A 22,185-nucleotide genomic window follows, 5' to 3' on the forward strand; every position below is an offset into this window, starting at 1 on the left:
TACAAGGAGCCCTTCTATGTTTCCTGTCAGGAGGACCCCGGAGGAAGGCGGAAGTGCAGGCAAACATGCTGTGCGGTTAGTGCTCAGTGAAATTGTACAGATCGAGGGGGGGGGGGGACAAGAAGGAGGAATGTTGTCCCTGGAAATGGAGTTAAATATGAATTACATTAACAGTCTATAGTTCTTATGAGGGAGTGATGTCCTCCATGCTTTCTACACTATATTGCCAAAAGTATTGTGCCAGCCCTCCAAATCATTGGATTCAGGTGTTCCAATCCCCTCCATGGCCCCAGGTGTATAAAATCAAGACCTAGGCATGCATGCTGCTTCTACAAACATTTGTGAAAGAATGGGTCTCTCTCAGGAGCTCAGTGAATTCAAGCGTTGTACCGTGATAGGCTGCCACCTGTGCAAGCAGGACCTTACCTTAGTCTTCCTGCATTGGCATCTTTAGTGTGGGCGAGAAGCTCTGCGTTTTGTGAATGACCCGGCGTCTTCTGGGACACATGACAGGTCCCAGAAGACGCCGGGCCATTCACAAAGTGCAGCGTTTCTCGCGCATGCGCAGTGGGCACCTGGCTGTCACAGCCGGGTTCTCACACTAAAGGGAAGACACCTCCATTGAAGTGGGAGCGGGTACCTGTCAAATTTAGGTACCTGCTCCCCCTCCCTCCCCAAAGGTCCGCAGTCTCTGGTCATCTCCTGTACTGTGTCCGCAGTCTCTGGTCATCCCCTGTACTGTGTCCGCAGTCTCTGGTCATCTCCTGTACTGTGTCCGCAGTCTCTGGTCATCTCCTGTACTGTGTCCGCAGTCTCTGGTCATCTCCTGTACTGTGTCCGCAGTCTCTGGTCATCTCCTGTACTGTGTCCGCAGTCTCTGGTCATCTCCTGTACTGTGTCCGCAGTCTCTGGTCATCTCCTGTACTGTGTCCGCAGTCTCTGGTCATCTCCTGTACTGTGTCCGCAGTCTCTGGTTATCTCCTGTACTGTGTCCGCAGTCTCTGGTCATCGCCTGTACTTTGTCCGCAGTCTCTGGTCATCTCCTGTTCTATGTCCGCAGTCTATGGTCATCCCCTGTACTAGGTCTGCAGTCTATGGTCATCCCCTGTACTATGTCCGCAGTCTATGGTCATCCCCTGTACTATGTCCGCAGTCTATGGTCATCCCCTGTACTATGTCCGCAGTCTATGGTCATCCCCTGTACTATGTCCGCAGTCTATGGTCATCCCCTGTACTATGTCCGCAGTCTATGGTCATCCCCTGTACTATGTCCGCAGTCTATGGTCATCCCCTGTACTATGTCCGCAGTCTCTGGTCATCCCCTGTATTATGTCCGCAGTCTCTGGTCATCCCCTGTACTATGCCCGCAGTCTCTGGTCATCCCCTGTACTATGTCCGCAGTCTCTGGTCATCCCCTGTACTATGTCCGCAGTCTCTGGTCATCCCCTGTACTATGTCCGCAGTCTCTGGTCATCCCCTGTACTATGTCTGCAGTCTCTGGTCATCCCCTGTACTATGTCCGCAGTCTCTGGTCATCTCCTGTACTACGTCCGCAGTCTCTGGTCACCTCCTGTACTACGTCCGCAGTCTCTGGTCATCCCCTGTACTATGTCTGCAGTCTCTGGTCATCCCCTGTACTATGTCCGCAGTCTCTGGTCATCCCCTGTACTATGTCCGCAGTCTCTGGTCATCCCCTGTACTATGTCCGCAGTCTCTGGTCATCCCCTGTACTATGTCCGCAGTCTCTGGTCATCCCCTGTACTATGTCCGCAGTCTCTGGTCATCCCCTGTACTATGTCCGCAGTCTCTGGTCATCCCCTGTACTATGTCCGCAGTCTCTGGTCATCCCCTGTACTATGTCCGCAGTCTCTGGTCATCTCCTGTACTATGTCCGCAGTCTCTGGTCATCTCCTGTACTATGTCTGCAGTGCATTGGTTCAAAATATTTTTTTATTGTTTTTCTCCTCTAAAATCTAGGTGCGTCTTATGGTCAGGTGCGTCTTATGGAGCGAAAAATACGTTATTTTTATTTTTTTTATTATTTTTATTTATTTTTTAAATTTTTTTTACAAACACTTTTTGTAAGGACAGAGAGCTACAATGTATCTCTCCTCCATTCAGAAAGAGAAAACAAGGGGGGGGGCAAGCTTCACAGTGACGGATTGCTGTGATATCCACCAATTTGCATACGCTCAGCGCCAAGTAGGAAAAAACAATGCTTAGGAACACATTTGACATGTTTCTAGTAAGAATATAAAATTGTTTTTTCCTACATGGAGATTATGGGTGGATTATTGTGGATACACATGCAAATGACCATATTTGACCTGTTTCTGATAAGTATATGAGAGTAGTTATTTTCCTACATGGGGATTAAGGGTGGATTATAGTGGTTAAACCATACCTAGGAACACATTTGACATATTTTTGATAAGAATATGAGAAAATAGTTATTTTTCTACATGGGGATTATTGGTGAATTATTGTGGATTCACATGCCAAGCACCATATTTGACTTTTTCTGATAGGAATATGAGAATAGTTATTTTTTTTCTCCATGGGGATTATTCGTGGAATATCATGGTTAAACATGCCTAGGAACACATTTGAGCTGTTCCTTATAAGATTAGTTCTTTTTATACATGGGGATTATGGGTGGAATGTTGTTTATACACATGCCATGGACCATATTTGACCTGTTTGTGATAAGAATATGGGTAGAGTTATATTTCTATGTGGGGATTATGGGTGGATTATTGTGTATACACATGCCATGGACCATATTTGACCTGTTTCTGAAAATAATATGAGAATAGCTCTCTTTCTACATGGGGATTATGGGTGGAATATCATGGCTAAACATGCCTAGGAACACATTTGACCTCTTTCTGATAAAAATATGAGAATAGTTTTTTTTCTACATGGGGATTATGGGTGGATTATTGTGGTTAAACATGCCTAGGATATACTAATGTTTTTGTAATTTATGTGCCATTGATAGCTCCTGCGTGGGCGCACCTTTTGCTTTGTTGGTGTTAGAGCACTGTTTTTTAATTTTTTTTTATGTGCAATTGATAGCCCCTGCGTGGGCGTGTTTTGTTGCTCCTGTCTTAAACTGTTTAGAAATTAATAAAAACATTGAAATACAAACATGCCTGGGAAAACATTTGACCTGTTTCTGATAAGAATATGAGAATAATTATTTTTCTATATGGGGATTATGGGTGGATTATAGTGGTTTAACCATACCTAGGACCACAATTGACATATTTCTGATAAGAATATGAGAATAGTTATTTTCCTACCTGCGATTATTGGTGAATTATTGTGGATTCACATGCCAAGCACCATATTTGACTTGTTTCTGATAGGAATATGAGAATAGTTATTTTTTTCCTCCATGGGGATTATGGGTGGAATATCATGGTTAAACATGCCTAGGAACACATTTGATCTGTTCCTTATAAGATTAGTTCTTTTTATACATGGGGATTATGGGTGGAATGTTGTTTATACACATGCCATGGACCATATTTGACCGGTTTCTGATAAGAATATGGGTAGAGTTATATTTCTATGTGGGGATTATGGGTGGATTATTGTGTATACACATTCCATGGACCATATTTGACCTGTTTCTGAAAATAATATGAGAATAGCTCTCTTTCTACATGGGGATTATGGGTGGAATATCATGGCTAAACATGCCTAGGAACACATTTGACCTCTTTCTGATAAAAATATGAGAATAGTTTTTTTTTCTACATGGGGATTATGGGTGGATTATTGTGGTTAAACATGCCTAGGATATACTAATGTTTTTGTCTTTTATGTGCCATTGATAGCCCCTGCGTGGGCGCACCTTTTGCTCTGTTGGTGTTAGAGCACTGTTTTTTTATTTTTTATTTTTTTTTTTATGTGCAATTGATAGCCCCTGCGTGTGTGTGTTTTGTTGCTCCTGTCTTAAACTGTTTATAAATTAATAAAAACATTGAAATAAAAAACATGCCTAGGAAAACATTTGACCTGTTTCTGATAAGAATATGAGCATAATTATTTTTCTACATGGGGATTATGGGTGGAATATCATGGTTAAACATGCCTAGGTACACATTTGACTTGTTTCTGATAAGAATATGAGAATAGTTATTTTTCTACATGGCGATTATGGGTGGAATATTGTGGATACTCATGCCATGGACCATATTTAGCCTGTTTCTGATAAGGATAGTTATTTTTCTACATAGGGATTTTGGGTGGATTATTGTGCATACACATGCCTAGGAACTGACAACTCATGGGGCCCCCAGGCAATAGGAGATCATGGGGCCCCTGTGTCTTTGCCCAAACTCAAAAAAGCCTATGAAAAAGGTACCAGGGGCATCTCATGGGGCCCCCTACTGACCCCGGGCAGTGCCCAAGTTTCCAAATGGTCAGTCCGCTCCTGCCTAGGAACACATGTGACATATGTCTGATAATATGAGAATAGTTGTGTTTCTGCATGGAGATTATGGGTGGAATACCACGGTTAAATATGGCTAGGAACACATTTGACAAGATTCTGATAAGAATATGAGAATAGTTATTTTTCTTCTTGGAGATTATGGGTGGATTATTGTGGATACACATGCCAAGGACTATGTCTGACCCATTCTTGATAAGAATATGAGAATAGTTATTTTTCTACATGGGAATTATGGTTGTAATATCATGTTTAAACATGCTTATTAACACATTTGACCTGTTTTTGGTAACAATATGAGAATAGTTATTTTTCCACATGGGGATTATTGTGGATACATATGCCAAGGACCACATTTGACCTATTTCTGAAAAGATTATGGGTATAGTTATTTTTCTACATGGGAATTATGGGTGAATTATTGTGGTTAAACATGCCTATGAATACATTTGACCTGTGCCTGATAGGAGTATGCGTATAGTTATTTTCTACAAGGTGATTATGGGGGTAAAATCATCATTACAAATGCTATGTAACGTATTTGACGAGTTTCTAAAAGTAATATGGGTATAAATATTGTACTTCATGGGGATTATGGATTTAATATCATGGTAAAATTTAACAAGGAACATATTTAATTTATTTCTGATATGAATATGCACATAATTATGTCTTTATATGGGGACTATGGTGGACTATCATGGATACACATCTATATGCACGCTTACACTCACGCTTACACTTAACAAAGAAAATATTTAACTTCTTTCTGAAAAAAATGTGGGTATAATTATTGCTGTACATGGGGATTTTGGATGGAATATCATGGTTACATCTAACAAGGAATATATTTAAGCTGTTTCTAATAGGAATATGCATACAATTATTTTTCTACATGGGGATTATGGGTAAAATAACATGGTTAGTTATTCCCAGGAACATATTTAAGCAGTTTCTGATACGATTATGGGTTTAATTATTTTTCTACATGAGGATTAATGGTGGAATATTGTAGCTATACATCTCCCACTATGCATTTGACCTTCTTTATATAAGAATATGGGTAAAATTATCATTTAGACGCATCAAGCGGTTTTTCTTCCAAAATGCTGCTGCTCCTGGACACACTGGTCCTGAGTTTTTTTTCTTGCTCATAAACACTACTGCTACTAAAAGCTTCTAAAAGTCTATGTGTGCATGGACACATAGGATAACATAGAGAGCCGTTTAGAAGTAGTGAAAAAAAAAAATACCTGACGCCTTTAAAATGCCCTGTGTGCATGAGGCCTAATTTTTATCGTTGAGTTTATGTGTGGAATTATACGTGCCACAAAATCTATTTTTACCTGATTCTGATATAAATCATTTAGGAAACACTTAAAGTGGTTGAAAAAGAAGAAGTTTTTTTTTTTTCTTTACCTTTTTGCATTCTATAAAAAAACCTTCTGTGCTGCTCTCCCCACAGTCCCCCTAATTCTTATCTAATGCCCTTGAAGAAAAATAATTATACCCATATTCTTCTCAGACACAGGTCAAATATGGTCCTTGGTATGTGTAACCTTGACATTCCACCCATATTCCCCATGAAGAAAAATATTTCTATGCATATTTTTATCAGAAATAGGTATAATTATTTTTCTATAGTAACCATGATACTCTATCCATAATACCCATGTGGAAAAAAATTATACCCATATTCCTATCAGAAACAGGTCAAATACGTTATATAAGATGTGTAATGATGATATTCCCCACCCCCAAATCCCCTTGAAGAAAAATAATTATACCCATATTATCAGGCACAGGTCAAGTATTGTCCTTGGCATGTGTAACCTCAATATTGCACCCATAATCCCCATGTAGAAAAAAAAATTATATCCATAATCTTTTCAGAAACTGGTTAAATATGTTCCCTGATAAATGTATGAAATTTCCCCCAATAACCCCTGTATATAAAAGTAATTTTACCCATATTGTTTATCAGAAACAGGTCAAGTGTACTTTTTGGATTGTGTACTCGTGATATTCCTCCATAATCCCCTTCTAAAAAATAATTGTACCCATATTCCTATCAGAAGCATTCCTTGGAATGTATAATCATATTTAATGAATAATCCCCTTGCAGAAGAATAATTATAAGCATATTCAGAAATAGGTTTCAATTTACAGTATGTTCCTTGTTAAAGTGGAGCTCCCTCCACCCAAAAGGGGAAGTTCCGCTTTAAGGACTGCTCCCCCGCTCCCCATTAAGGATTGGCACCTTGGCGGAGCGGGTTCCCGAATTTGACAGGTACCCGCTCCCACTTCTAGGCAATCATCTAGGAGATCGTCTAGGCAATCAGAAATGGAAGTTGTCCTCCTCCCCTCCTTCCCTTTAGTCTTTTGGGACACGTGATAGGTCCCAGAAGTCTACAGGACCATTCATGAAGCGCAGCGCTACTCGCACATGCGCAGTGGGTACCCAGCTGTGAAGCCACAAGCTATCACAGCCGGGTGCCCACACTGAAGATGCCGGCCTCCTGGAATACAGGACGGCCGGTGAAATGAGCTGCGGAGGACACACCACAGGACCGAGGGACAGGTAAGTGGCTGTTTTTTTAAAAGTCAGCAGCTACAGTTTTTGTAGCTGCTGACTTTTATTTTTTGATAGGTCGAGTGGAACACCGCTGTAAGTGTAACCATGATATTCCATCTATAATCCCCATGAAGAACAATAATTATACCAATATTTCTTTCAGAAGCAGGTCGAATGTATTACATAGGATGTGAATTCATGAGATTCTACCCATAATCCCTATGTAGAAAAAAAAGGTCATACCCACGTTCTTATGAGAAACAGGTCAAATGTGTTCCTAGGCATGTTTAGCCATAAAATTCCACCCTTAATCCCCAGTAAAAAACTAATTAAACTCATAATCTTTTAGGAAGCAGGTTAAATATCTTTCTTGTCAGGTGTAACTATGTTTTTCCCACCATAATACCCATATAGAAAAATAAATATACCCAAATTCTTATTAGAAATAGGTTAAGTACGTTCTTTGGAATGTATAACCATGATATTCCACCCATAATCCCCATGTTGAAAAATCATATGCATATGCTTATCAGAAATAGGTAAATATATTCCTTGTTAAGTGTAACCATGATATTCCATCCAAAAAGGTTGAGAAACACTGCTCTAAATATAACCAATCCCCCTATATGAGCATTCATGTTTAGGGGTGCACTAGCCGTTACAGATTGTGCCAGAATTCTAGTGTTTATGGCCAAATTTAAGTTTTGTAGCTGATGTGGAACTCAAAGTATGACCATTCCTGGCACCCTGCCTCTTCAGATGCCTTTGATGGGAAGTGAAATAGCTATTTAAACTGTTTTCTGTTACATAGTTTAGAGATCCATAAAATAAAGCAAAATAATTTAAGTGATAATTTTACATTTATTACACGGATTTGTAACTGAAAAGGGGTTTTGTTTAGGATCTGAGATTTGACAATTTTAGAATTTACAGTAGTAATTATTAATGTATTACTTGTTTACAGGTAAAAACTCTAGATAATCCATCCTTTCCAAGAAACATACCTTTTTTGTTGTTTTTTCGTCATGTCAAAACTACAAGTCGCAGTGGTGTCTATATTACTGTTTACCATTCATTCAGCAGCAAGTACAGGTAAGTTGGGCATAACTTGTTCCACGCACACATAGCATCAACCATAGAGAATATTAAATTACAGATAATCCACACCAAAGCTTTGGGCAGCTCATGTGGGCTTGCCCTAAGTCTACATCTCAGGCCTATAGTACAGTTTATTTTTTTAATGGCAGGGGAGTAGGCTAGGGCAATATTTTTTAAGATGACACCTATCATTTAAAGTAGGAACTTTTGTATTTTAGGACTAATTCAGTCATATATGCAGTTTTCACAGATAAACTACAGTACATCGTAATTTAAAACTCCCTTTATGTCAGTGGGGCCTGTTCTCACCAGAGTGATACTCTGCCATGCATTTAGAAAAATATCTTGCATGCTGCAATATTGGGGGAAAGTGATTTATTTTGAAACCTTCATATAAATAATCTTAGCCAAATTTTTTTTAAGAAAAATAGGTGAGTTGGAAGCTTTGGTGCATTGACAGAACTATGATTTAATTGGTATTTCTGAATCTTGGCTTCATTCTTCGCATGATTGGACCATGAATATTCCTGGCTATGTTCTCTTTCGGAGAGACAAAGTAAATAGGAAAGGTGGCGGTGTCTGTCTCTATGTGAGACGTGATCTCAGAGCAAGTGTGAAAGAGGACCTAGTTGATGGAGAGTGTGATGAGGCTGAAGTATTATGAATGGAACTGCACATGGGGGTGCGCACTACAAAGATAATCATTGGAGTTTGTTATAGGCCTCCCAGTGTTAATGAGGAGGTGGAAACTCAGCTCCTTGCACAGATCGAAAGGGCTGCAAGGGCTGGGACAGTGATAATAATGGGGGATATTAAATACCCGGAAATTGACTGGAGTAATGGTACTGCAGAACAGTTAAAGGGCAAAAATGTAGAAAACCTACTACAGGACAATTTTATTGTACAGTTCATAGAGGCCCCAACTAGGAATGATGCTCTGCTGGACCTGGTAATCTCAAACCATGCAGAGCTTAGTACGAATATCCATATAAAAGAACATCTGGGTAGCAGTGACTATAACATTATTTCATTTATTGTTAGCTGTAAACAGCGAGCACATATGGGAAAAATAAAACCACTCAATTTCAAGAGAGCTAATTTTCCAAGGCTGAGAGATGCTCTCCAAGACTTAGACTGGGAGGAAATATTGGCATCGATGACCACAACACAGATATAGGAGTTCTTCAAAAAGACTGTATGTGAACACACTGCAAAATATATTCCCATGAGCAACAAGTTTAAAAGGCTAAAAATAAAACCTATGTGGCTTACGTCCAAAGTTAAAAAAGCTATAGATAATAAGAAAAGAGCTTTTATTAAATTTAAAATTGAAGGAACGCTATCATCGTTTAAACATTACAAAGAATATAACAGAATATGCAAAAAGAAAATAAAGGCCGCAAAAAATGAAAACGAACGACAGTAAGGCCAATGTGGTGCCAATATTTAAAAAGGGGTCCAAATCTTTACCAAGTAATTATAGACCTGTTAGTTTAACTTCTATAGTTGGGAAGATACTGGAGAGTTTAATAAAAGACCACATAGATGAGTTCTTGATGGAAAAAAATATTTTAAGCAACAGACAGCATGGATTCATGAAAGACAGAAGTTGTCAAATAAATCTGATTTCTTTTTATGAGGGGGTGAGCAAAACCTTGGACAGAGGGGTAGCAGTGGACGTGGTATACTTGGATTTTGCAAAGAGTTTGACATAGTTCCCCACACACAGCTAATTTGTATGGTAAAGTCTACGAGCTTGGAAAAATCTGTATGTAAATGGATAGAAAACTGGCTAAAAGATCGTATTCAAAGAGTAGTGGTTAATGATTCATACTCTGAATGGTCTAGGGTTGTCAGTGGTGTACTCCAGGGTTCAGTGTTGGGACCCTTACTTTTTAATATATTTTATAAATGATATAGGGTCTGAGATCTAATAATCCCATTTCAGTCTTTACAGATGACACCAAGCTGTGTAGTAGAATAACATACTTACAGGATGTCTTCAACTTACAAGCCAACCTCAATACACTGTTTAATTGGGCAACTATGTGGCAAATGAGATTTAATGTTGATAAATGTAAGGTTATGCACTTGGGGGCTAAGAATATGCATGCATCATACATACTAGGGGGAGTACAACTGGGGGAATCAATGGTGGAGAAGGATCTGGGAGTTCTGGTAGACCACAAGCTTAATAATGGCATGCAATGCAAAGCTGCGGTTTCTAAAGCGAGCAAAATCCTCTCTTGTACTAAAAGAAGTATAGACTCCAGAGAGAGAGATAGTCAGGTCCATAAATATTGGGACATCAACACAATTCTAACATTTTTGGCTCTATACACCACCACAATGAATTTGAAATGAAACGAACAAGATGTGCTTTAACTGCAGACTGTCAGCTTTAATTTGAGGGTATTTACATCCAAATCAGGTGAACGGTGTAGGAATTACAACAGTTTGCATATGTGCCTCCCACTTGTTAAGGGACCAAAAGTAATGGGACAGAATAATAATCATAAATCAAACTTTCACTTTTTAATGCTTGGTTGCAAATCCTTTGCAGTCAATTACAGCCTGAAGTCTGGAACACATAGACATCACCAGACGCTGGGTTTCATCCCTGGTGATGCTCTGCCAGGCCTCTACTGCAACTGTCTTCAGTTCCTGCTTGTTCTTGGGGCATTTTCCCTTCAGTTTTGTCTTCAGCAAGTGAAATGCATGCTCAGTCGGATTCAGGTCAGGTGATTGACTTGGCCATTGCATAACATTCCACTTCTTTCCCTTAAAAAACTGTTTGGTTGCTTTTGCAGTATGCTTTGGGTCATTGTCCATCTGCACTGTGAAGTGGCGTCCAATGAGTTCTGAAGCATTTGGCTGAATAAAAGCAGATAATATTGCCCAAAACACTTCAGAATTCATCCTGCTGCTTTTGTCAGCAGTCACATCATCAATAAATACAAGAGGACCAGTTCCATTGGCAGCCATACATGCCCACGCCATGACACTACCACCACCATGCTTCACTGATGAGGTGGTATGCTTAGGATCATGAGCAGTTCCTTTCCTTCTCCATACTCTTCTCTTCCCATCACTCTGGTACAAGTTGATCTTGGTCTCATCTGTCCATAGGATGTTGTTCCAGAACTGTGAAGGCTTTTTTAGATGTCGTTTGGCAAACTCTAATCTGGCCTTCCTGTTTTTGAGGCTCACCAATGGTTTACATCTTGTGGTGAACCCTCTGTATTCACTCTGGTGAAGTCGTCTCTTGATTGTTGACTTTGGCACACATACACCTACCTCCTGGAGAGTGTTCTTGATCTGGCCAACTGTTGTGAAGGGTGTTTTCTTCACCAGGGAAAGAATTCTTCGGTCATCCACCACAGTTGTTTTCCGTGGTCTTTTGGTGTTGCTGAGCTCATCGGTGCATTCCTTCTTTTTAAAAATGTCCAAACAGTTGTTTTGGCCACGCCTAATGTTTTTGCTATCTCTCTGATTGGTTTGTTTTGTTTTTTCAGCCTAATGATGGCTTGCTTCCCTGATAGTGACAGCTCTTTGGATCTCATCTTGAGAGTTGACAGCAACAGATTCAAAATGCAAATAGTACACTTGAAATTAACTCTGGACCTTTTATCTGCTCATTGTAATTGGGATAATGAGGGAATAACACACACCTGGCCATGGAACAGCTGAGAAGCCAATTGTCCCATTACTTTTGGTCCCTTAACAAGTGGGAGGCACATATGCAAACTGTTGTAATTCCTACACCGTTCACCTGATTTGGATGTAAATACCCTCAAATTAAAGCTGACAGTCTGCAGTTAAAGCAGACAAGCAGAAAAGCGTTTCATTTCAAATCCATTGTGGTGGTGTATAGAGCCAAAAATATTAGAATTGTGTCGATGTCCCAATATTTATGGATCTGACTGTATCTTATTACCCCAGTACAAATCATTAGTAAGATCTCATCTGGAATATGCAGTTCGGTTTTGGGCACCAATTCACAAAAAGAATATTGGGGAACTGGAGAAAGTAAGGAGAAGGGCAACCAAACTGATACTAGGCATGGAGGAGCTCAGCTATGAGGAAAGATTAGAGGAACTGAATTAATTCTCTCTTGAGAAGAGGAGATTAAGGGGGGAAATGATCAACATGTATAAATACATCAGTGGTTCATATAGTGAATTCGGTGTAGAGCTATTCACCCTGAGGTCATCACAGAGGACAAGGGGGCACTCTTTTTGTCTGGAGGAAAAGAAATTTAATCTCCAAACACGGAAAGGTTTCTTCACAGTGAGAGCTGTGAAAATGTGGAATACACTCCCTCAAGAGTTGGTTCTGGCCAGCTCAGTGGATTGCTTCAAAAAAGGCCTGGGTTGTTTCTTAGATACACAGAATATAACTGGATACTAAAATTTATAGGTAAAGTTGATACAGGGAATATCCGATTGCCTCTCGGGGGATCAGGAAGGAATTTTTTTCCCAGCAGAAGCAAATTGGATCCTGCTTTGCTAGGTTTTTTTTTCCTTTCTCTGGATCAACTGCGGGTATAGGATTTTTTCTATGGTTGAACTGGATGGACTTATGTCTTTTTTCAGCCAGACTATGTAACTATGTATGTTCAAAACTGCAAAAACTAAGGCTAGGTACATCTCTGCAATACATGCACTGCTTTCAATGTTTTGTCTAATTACAAATGATGCAAGTAAAGGAAAATACCTCCTGATGTTGCTTGATTGCCTTTCACTAGGACGAAAGGTGAGGGGAGATCTCATCAATTGGTACACGCAGCTCAGTAAAAACATGACAGAGATTCTGATGCTTCTCCACTCTATTAGGTGTTTTTATGATTGTGTCTTCAAAAATATTCCTCTGGTAAAAAATGCAAGGAAATCTACTGCCCAGTATTGCACAGCAGAAACAAAAGCCTGAGGTCCTAATCCTACTGAATCCAAAACATAATTATTTTAGCTGAAATCCACTTTAAGGAGCAGAACAGGCAGCTATACTCGATAAATCCCAGGATGACTACAGCTATTCAGGTTATCTGTTCTTCTCCAGTGATTTTTTTTTCATATTTGGTTAGAGCAGGGTTTATCAACCAGGGTTCCTTCAGAGGTTGACAGGGGTTCCTTGAGCAATGAGCAATTTCTGCCTCTCAGATGCGTTCCCACTGACATCAATGATCTTTTTAGCTATCTAATTATTCCCAACTACCACAAGTGTGAGGAGCATTTTTCCCACTGACCATCACAATAATGTATCATGCGTTGTAGATATAGTAATTTTTAGCAGGGGTTCCCTGAGAATGTAAAGTTATTTCAAGGGTTTCTCTGTGTTAAAAAGGTTGAAAAGGGCTGAGTTAGATTGTACCGTTATTACAAAGGTACCATGAACAGAGAAATGGCTGCTGTGCATATACTGTAACTCATGTATTTTTATTGCAATTTTGTTTACATTTAGATGAAGAGTATTCATGTCCTCAGCTGAAAGTCGAGAGAGAGATTTTGAAAAATGGATTTCACAGGTATTTTTTCTTGTCTTAACCTTAGGAAACTATCTTACATTCCTGTAAAGTTATCAGCTCTGTATTTAATGTTGTGAAGCAGTGTGCATAAAAAGGAATATGTCTATAGGAGTTTTCTGTGTAGACTAGGTGTGCAGAACACCTGTCCATGCTTTTTTTTCCTCTCTGTCCCTAATAAAAAGGTAGGCAGATTTATAATATAGAGTATTTTGCACTGTGCCAGGCTGGATGATATTAGACCAGCTGCAAGCCCACACGTGTGGTGTGAAATGAAGCTCTGTTTTCACAAAGTAGTTGTTCAGCCTTTCAGGTCCGGTTTAGATCAGGTTCAGGTCAGGTTTGCATCAGGATCAGGTCAGGTTTGCATCAGGATCAGGTCAGGATTTTAATCTGTTAACAACTAAATAACATGTGCGATTCAGAAGCATTCCCATAGAGGTCTATGGGCCTGAATTCGCACCTGTACAGGACCGGACTGCTCAGAAAACTGACAGGACTCTTTCAATTCTCACTGAATCCACACTCCGGCTGCAACAGACATATGTCAACAGGCACAATAAAGTGTGAATTGATACAGTTCAAAATGCATCCAATTCACAAATGTGTGAAGCGGCTCTAAACAAGTTTAGAGGAGTGCAAGAGAACTCTTTGGGACAACAATGGAAACATCAGTGTCCATTGTCATCTACATGGCATGTAAAACTGCTTGGGAAAAAATTGTGTTATGAATGCCTATGTAGGTATGAAGTGACCGTTCAGATGTCCAGTGCATCGGCTGGAAGGGAAATCAGGGTGGCTCCAGCACTACATTTACATTAGTTTCTTAGAGAAGAATACAGTAGTTAATCAGATGAGCCACATCTTTTATTGTCAATAGACTTGCACTTTTCGTTGGTGAGTTTTCATTCTTCACTGGACATCAGCTTAAAAACACTAAGAAATTAGGAATTATAGATGACCACAGCAGGTTTCAGAAGAGACCTGGACCAGACCAGGACCAACATTTTATGGTAAGAAGGGCCCAACTATATGTTGCAGCCTGGAGGGGACTATCCCCCTGTCTGAAGCAAAAGCTGAGTTACCATGTGAACAGAATATATGGAAACTCAATAGATTTTTTTAAAAGTAGCCTCTTAAGTTATATCTAGTGGTTGTCAGTCACAATTTACATGACTTGTTTTAATGAAAGATGTCCAGTTGAATGTGGCTACTTTTACTAGCTATGACCTAGATACATAACAACCTTCATAAGACAGTACAAGAGGTGTGTTCCTATTTTTCAGTTGTTTATAGCGAACCTGTACTGTGCCCATACTGAGTACAGTAACAGGTTCACTGTTCACAGGAGGCAATGTCAGCTGAATTTGCTTACCTTCCACCTTCATCCGTCACTCCATCCACTGCGAGAAATCACAAAGTCCTATATATGTTTTGAATTTTGAAATCACAAAGTCCTATATATGTTTTGAATTTTGAAACCACAAAGTCCTTTATATGTTTTGAATTTTGAAACCACAAAGTCCTTTATATGTTTTGAATTTTGAAACCACAAAGTCCTTTATATGTTTTGAATTTTGAAACCACAAAGTCCTTTATATGTTTTGAATTTTGAAACCACAAAGTCCTTTATATGTTTTGAATTTTGATACCACAAAGTCCTTTATATGTTTTGAATTTTTGAGAAAGTCAAACCTTACAGGGACAACACAGGTTCCCCTCACTCCTACGTGACTGCACTTGGATCTGAAAATGAGCTAGTGGAAAGTCATTAAATTTGGTGACATGGACTCTTCTACAGCAAATGTTACTTCACTTTACACAGTTCCCCAGACCTTTTTGTCACTGTGCTTATATTTTGTTTGTTTTTGTGCCAAAAATGATGTATGATGACACTGTAATACAAACAAAGGAAAGAGAAAGTAGAGCCTGCAGAAGGAGACGTTGTTTATGTAGAGAAATGAGTGACATGGAAGGCAATGATAAGCTGTTCTAAGATCTGATCATATGTAGGCTGTTCATTTTCAGTTGGTATTTTCTGTTTACGTAATCAAAATGCAGTATATGCAATGTAGAAAAGCCAAATAAAAAATGTGTTTCTGCCAAGTTATCATATCTTGGAGATTTTTTAAAAAAAAAAAAATATCCTCTACAAGTACACTTACTGTATGAATGAAGCATATTTTATTGTTATGCTTTAGTAGTCATATTACATACATACAGTACATTTTAATACACTTTTCTGTTCATGTTATTAGGGATTTGGTAACCAGAGCAAGTATTCAGGGCTTTATGGATCTGTTGGACAGCTGCAGAATTTTGCTCAATGAGACAATCCCATCTGGACTATTTATGGATCCGTTTCAGATTTCCTCTCTACAACAGCACAATCTTGTTGAGGTATCCATATGGGTGATCTAATTACATTGTGTCCAATGAAACCTGCTTATGTTAATCTGATATGTAGCCACCCCAAAAAAGTAAATGTTTACTTTTGATGCTCAGTTATACCTTGACTTGTGTTGATTACCAGCAATGTTCAAGACTTTGAAGTTGCTCTCATCCCCAGCAACATTTGCAGATAATATGGTGGGTGTTATTGTGTGGATAGGGCATGTTTCCCAAACCCATTCTCCAGCCAGGCAGGATCCAATTCTTAAACAGAAACTGAAGCTAGTAAAGAATTAAGTGGAAATGGCATTTTCAGATTAAACTGCTAGTCCAGCTGCATTATATGAAAATCAAAGTGAAAAGGTAGCGCTAATTAAACAAACATATTTTTGTGACAGTGATGTATAAACCAAAAAAAATTGTGCAAATATTCATAAAAAATATATGAATTCTCAAAACCACTAAATATTCAATAAATGATTAAAAACAAATGTCTGTAATATTTTTCAATTTAAAAGCTTCATAATGTTGAAAATCCACCACCAATTGTGTAAGACTCCATCACCAATAGAATTGCATAAACTCACCAGAACAGATTGCTAGTAAAATTATAAACTAGCAAATCACTTGTTGGCTCTGGGAGCAATGGTCTGCAGATTGATGACCGGCAACAGAAGATGTTTCTTATAATGTACGGATCTTCATATACCATATACGCTCAAAGGAAGAGAACAGAGTAGGAAATAGTGTGATACTGTATAGCAGGTTTTTATTAAAAGCTTTTTATCCAAGCAACTCACATTTTTAAGTGCCACAAGCCAACACTAGCATAGACCGCAAAAACACATAAAACTGCTTCAAAAGCCGGAGACGCCAGCAGCTTACGGAACGGACTGCTCTGTGAAGACGTTAAGTGATGAAATGCGTAGGGTGGAGCCTCAGAGTGCTGTCACAACGTTCCGTAAGCTGCTGGCATCTCTGAATTTTGAAGCGGTTTTATGTGTTTTTGCGGTCTTTAATAAAAACCTGCTATACAGTATCACACTATTTCCTGCTCTGCTCTATTCCTTTCAGCTTATGTGGTATATGAAGATCCGTACATTATAAGAAACATCTTCTGTTGCTGGTCATCAATCTGCAGACCATTGCTCCCAGAGCCAAAACGCAATTTGCTAGTTTATAATTTTACTAGCAATCTCCTCTGGTGAGTTTCTGCAATTCTATTGGTGATGGAGTCTTACACAATTGGTGGTGGATTTTCAACATGAAGCTTTTGAATTGAAAAATATTAGAAACATTTTTTAATCATTTATTGAATATTTAGTGGTTTTGAGAATTCATATATTTTTTATGGATATTTGCACAAATTTTATTGGTTTATACATCACTGTCACAAAAATATGTTTGTTTAATTAGCGCTACCTTTTCATTATTACCTCTGTAGAGGGTGAGGTTTAGCAGCTTGATTTTTGTATTTAAATTTTTTGATTTGGTGCTGTTTTCACTCATATGTTATTTCACTACAGCTGCATTATATGACATTTTCTAGATGGCATTAGTTGAGCATTAGTGTCAGAATTATTTTGTTCTGGATCAATCCTGCAGTGAGTATTGATGCTATTGGATCAGTATGACAGCTGTGCAACTGTCTAGTCAACTGTGCCAATATTTTTCTCAGTACAGGTTTTCTTTAATATTTTCACTCAGACTAAACAATTTAAAAATGTATTTTTTTTATCAGTGCTCAAAGTATGCCCTGAAATTTATTTCCAAATACATTTTAAGGATAAGTTCACCTTTAGGATTTTTAGAATATTTAGGATGTAACATGCTCCTATGCATTCACCTCCTGCAGCCAGCACTCCCCTCTCAGTAACAGCGGACAGGGTATCTTCTTCCCACACCCCACTGTCACAATTTGAAAGCAGTGCGGCTGCACGGGGCTCTGCCCACACGGCCTCTTCATTCATTCACAGTTTTCTGTGTATGAACAGACTACAGGTATCATCAGCCATTGTGGTACAAGCAGACAGCAGGAGGTACGAGCAGGTGGCTTACTGAGGGGCTGCAGGTCCCTGGCATTGCACTCATGATCTGCTGAGTGCGGATGCAATGCTTTACAGGTTGTAAAAAAAAAAAAATGCACGTTTTGTTACCTACAGAAAGATGTGCATTTATTTATTTTTACAAAAGGTGAATTTAACCTTTAATATGAGCATAAAATGCTTGTTGGACCTGTCAATTTGTTCAGCTTCCTGCTTCAGGCTATCTACAGGTTTCTTTAGCCTGGTAAGTATTACGACAGTGGTACACACAGTGATAAAAAGAAAGCTTTGCCTATTCACAGTGTGCTCTCCCTCCTCTCTCTCTTGCACAGATCCTCACTGCACAGTGGAGCATTGCAGCTTAGTACCACCCACCTGGGCCCTGCCAGGTAAAGGAGGACTGCTACCGTGTAACAGCCTTTAATAAAGGCTTAAAAAGGTGTTTTTTTTTCACTATGTTCATCAGTAATAGAATGTGTATTGTGTGCCCTGACAAAATACCAATGGAAGAGATCAAGGTTTGCAGACAGTTTAATGGTTCTGCTACCGTTTTAGACTACTGCTTATAAGAACATCATATCTTTAGCTATAGAGCTTTCTTTTATAAATGTTTTACTTTTTTAAGATGTGCGTGCTCTTAGCTCACAATCAGTCTCTATAATACTATACTAAATGACAGTATGATTTGTACCTGTCACATTAGACACAGTGTATTTTGCATTTATTCATACTGTATCTTATGCTACTATCTGTTAATCCCTGCTGTCACTAACAGCCAGTGCCCTGATCAGAATGGTTCTTGGCCATGTGACCACTATGTCAGCTCTGACATAGTCTAATTTATGAAAATTAAAAGCTTCGGTCTACAGATTAAAACTGTCATCTTCAGGCTGCAGCATTTATCTGTGGTGCCATCTCTTTAATAGTGTAACTGTGAGATACAGTTGCATTATCAAAAGTAATAATAAGTAAGAGGGAAAGGTTCTTTTCAATAAAACAGTGTACCAAATAAAAGTGTGTGTGTTTGTGTCCAAAATACTGGTCTATAGTACTGTAAACTGTCTTCTTTTTGTCAGCTTCCAGCCCTCTAGAGCACAGGTCTCCAAACTTCAGCCCGTGGGCCTGCTACAAGATTTTATCAGTCCCGTAGCTAGGGTTAGTGACATATCTTCATATGACATATGATAGGGACGCTGATGTAAGCAAATACTCTAATCAGGATCATGATGGAGGGAGAACTCTAATGAGAATTCTGATGTAAAGGGAAACCCAGTGGGGACGCCGATATAAAGAGGACTCTGGTTGAGACCTTGATGCAAGGGGGACTCTGATGGGGATTTTTTAAAAAATTTTTTGCTTGTGAATAAAAAATATACAATTTACCCCTCATACTGAAAAGTTTGAAGACCTTTTCTCTAGAGGATTCATGAATTGCAGAAATCAGGATTTTATGAGGATTTTAATGAGGCTAGACATTTTTAATTTTTATCACAAAAAGCACCTATTCTTAAATCTTATGCCTCAACAAACCCTAAAGCTTTCATAAAACTTTGCCAGAGCCTTCATTCCCCATCCTCCTTTTTGCAGCATTTAATTTGCTCTTAAACTATAGCTATACTTTAAAGTGGAACTGCACTGCATCTGAGCACCACAAACCAAAATGCTATTTAATTCTTGTTCAATATTCAAAGCAAACTCACCCATCCATCCATGTCTCCACACTTTATTTTGCTGAGAAATCATTTAGAAAAACACCCTCTGGCATTTCTGGCAGTAGCCATCTTGAGTAAGGTTAGATGATTTATGTATCATTTACTTCCTGGAATCCATCTGCCCTTAGCTCAGGCACTGACAGAGCTGAGAACCCTCACTCCCCTCCTGAAGACTCCTTGGATGTATAACATAATTTGCCTAGGTGTGGAAATCAGGAAGTAACTAAAGAAATGTAAAAAAAACACTTTAAAACAAGTATATATGTTATACTTTTCTATCTATTTACTAATGCTAGTAACATAAGGATTAAAAATAGTCCATGTTGAGTGAGAGAGTGAAGTTCTGCTTTAAATTTGATTTCCAGGCAAACCGTTAAACACACAGACAAAAAAAAAAGAGTTTTATCTGTTGAAGAGTTGTGCCGCACTTAGGTAACACTTATTTACACTGTTTATACCAGGTATGTTGGGCTTCATTGCTTACGTAGATCCAATGCAATGACAAGCTTAAATCTCTTGCTTCCAATAGGTTTCTGCTCTGCATTAGTGTGTGCTGGGTAAAAATAGAGTATGCTGCATTTAACTGCAGTGCAGTGCACTGCAGCCTATCTCAGTGTGCTCCAATGAACATGAGGGTAAGAAAAATATGAGTATTTGGCTGTAGCTACAAAAAATGCATATCAATGGAATACATTAAAAATGCACGTCAACACATATGAAGTAAATCCAAGCTTAAGGTCTTATTCCTCCCCCACTCCACAATGATGCTGTGACAGTAAAGGAGAATCAGCAAACTAATCAGCTCATTTCCCTATCACTCTGCTCTCTCCTCCTTTCACTATGTTCCTTTGTAGCGAATCAGTACTACAGCACAACTGATTGACTCTGTCTCTATGAACTGTTCCACGTCTCCTAATCTGAGCTCTGCTCTAAGGGGATTGCAGGAGCCTGATACCAAGTTACATTTGTACACTGCTTGCATTTAAAGAAATATATATAATGATGTATTACTGAATATAGAGCTTCATTCCTTTGTGTCTTTTATATCTGAATGTATTTTAGCTGTGTTTTTTACACACATGTTGTGATCTTTACAGTTTTATGCCAGTTTTACTGGGTTCTTTAGCATACAACTTTTTATTACTTGAGGTAATCAAAATAGTAATACATCCTGTATGCTTATGTCTCTTTAATCAGGTAATAGTGCCAACATCTGTAGATGTAGAAGCTCCTGAATACCTCTCCAAACAACACACTGCTCTGGTGTACATGAAACCAGACGAAAGCTGCAAACATTGCTATATCTCCATGGTACCAGTCCATGCAAGATACCATCGTCCGTCTGTCGAAGTCTATGAAGTGACCATACATGTCCGCAGTCCTCAGTTACTTATTCGTTGCAGCAAAGGTGACTCATTTGTGGTATTCTGCTGGGTTTAGTCAAAGAGCAGCGAAGATGTTCAGACTGCAGTAAAACACAGCAGTCACATAACTTGTGTTTGCTGGTCTGACTGCAGTCACCTGAATTGTTGTTGTTATTGGTTACTGCAGTTCACATGTTGTTATTGATTTTTGCACTACACTTGTCAGGAGATAAAAAGACAGGCCATTAACCACTTTCCTACTGGGCACTTATACCCCCTTCCTGCCCATGCCAGTTTTCAGCTTTAAGTGCTGTCGCACTTTGAATGGCAATTGCGCGGTCATGCAACATTGTATCCATATGAAAATTTTATAATTTTTTCACACAAACAGAGCGTTCTTTTGGTGGTATTAACTTGCCGCTGGGTGTTTTATTTTTTACGCTATAAACAAACAATTTGAAAAAAAAGTGTTTCTTTGTTTCTGTTATACAATTTAGCAAACAGGTAATTTTTCTCCATCACTGATGTGCTTTGATGAGGATGCATTGATAGGCAGCACTGATGGGCACTGATAAGGTGGCACGGATAGGCACAGGTGGGTGGTACTGATGGGCACAGGTGGGTGGCACTGATCATCTGTGCCCTGATGATCAGTGTAGATCCCTTCGCTGACAATTGTCGTTTCTCAGCAGTACTTTCAGCGTGAGGAGAATACAGCCGATAACCGGAAACTGTATTTACCCGGTGATCTGCTGTGTTATTGGACACAGCTGGTCATGTGCTAAAAGGCCGCTGTGATTGGCCGTTTACTGTATCACGTGATCAGCTGTGTCCTTAGAACACAGCGATCACCGGCGGCGCACCGCTGGGGGAGCACAGTGGGGTGTGTTCTGGAATGACGTCCATGGACGTCGTCCCAGGATTACACAACCACGCTGTAGCTGTCCTTAACCACCTGAAAATATAGTCTAGCTGACATTCTAATCCACTAGTTTTAAAACTATCTGAACCACTCAG

The 22,185-nt window shown here is 39.2% G+C and overlaps 1 protein-coding gene across 1 annotated transcript in view; it reads left to right on the top strand.

The window, feature by feature from the left end:
• Window positions 1–29: 29 nt before the first annotated feature.
• PIGX (phosphatidylinositol glycan anchor biosynthesis class X) overlaps window positions 30–22,185 on the top strand; it is a 37,067-nt gene continuing 14,911 nt past the window's right edge. The window contains exons 1-5 of the mRNA XM_089681572.1: window positions 30–75; window positions 8,002–8,129; window positions 13,596–13,659; window positions 15,915–16,056; window positions 21,002–21,212. Coding sequence (XP_089537698.1) covers window positions 8,063–8,129; window positions 13,596–13,659; window positions 15,915–16,056; window positions 21,002–21,212 — 484 coding nt within the window. The 5' untranslated portion in view covers window positions 30–75; window positions 8,002–8,062. The remainder of the gene's footprint in view (window positions 76–8,001; window positions 8,130–13,595; window positions 13,660–15,914; window positions 16,057–21,001; window positions 21,213–22,185) is intronic.

The sequence above is a fragment of the Staurois parvus genome, unplaced genomic scaffold (assembly GCF_062004578.1).
Source record: "Staurois parvus isolate SC_StPar_1 unplaced genomic scaffold, SC_StPar_1.0 ptg000270l, whole genome shotgun sequence".
In the NCBI taxonomy this organism is placed as follows: domain Eukaryota; kingdom Metazoa; phylum Chordata; class Amphibia; order Anura; family Ranidae; genus Staurois; species Staurois parvus.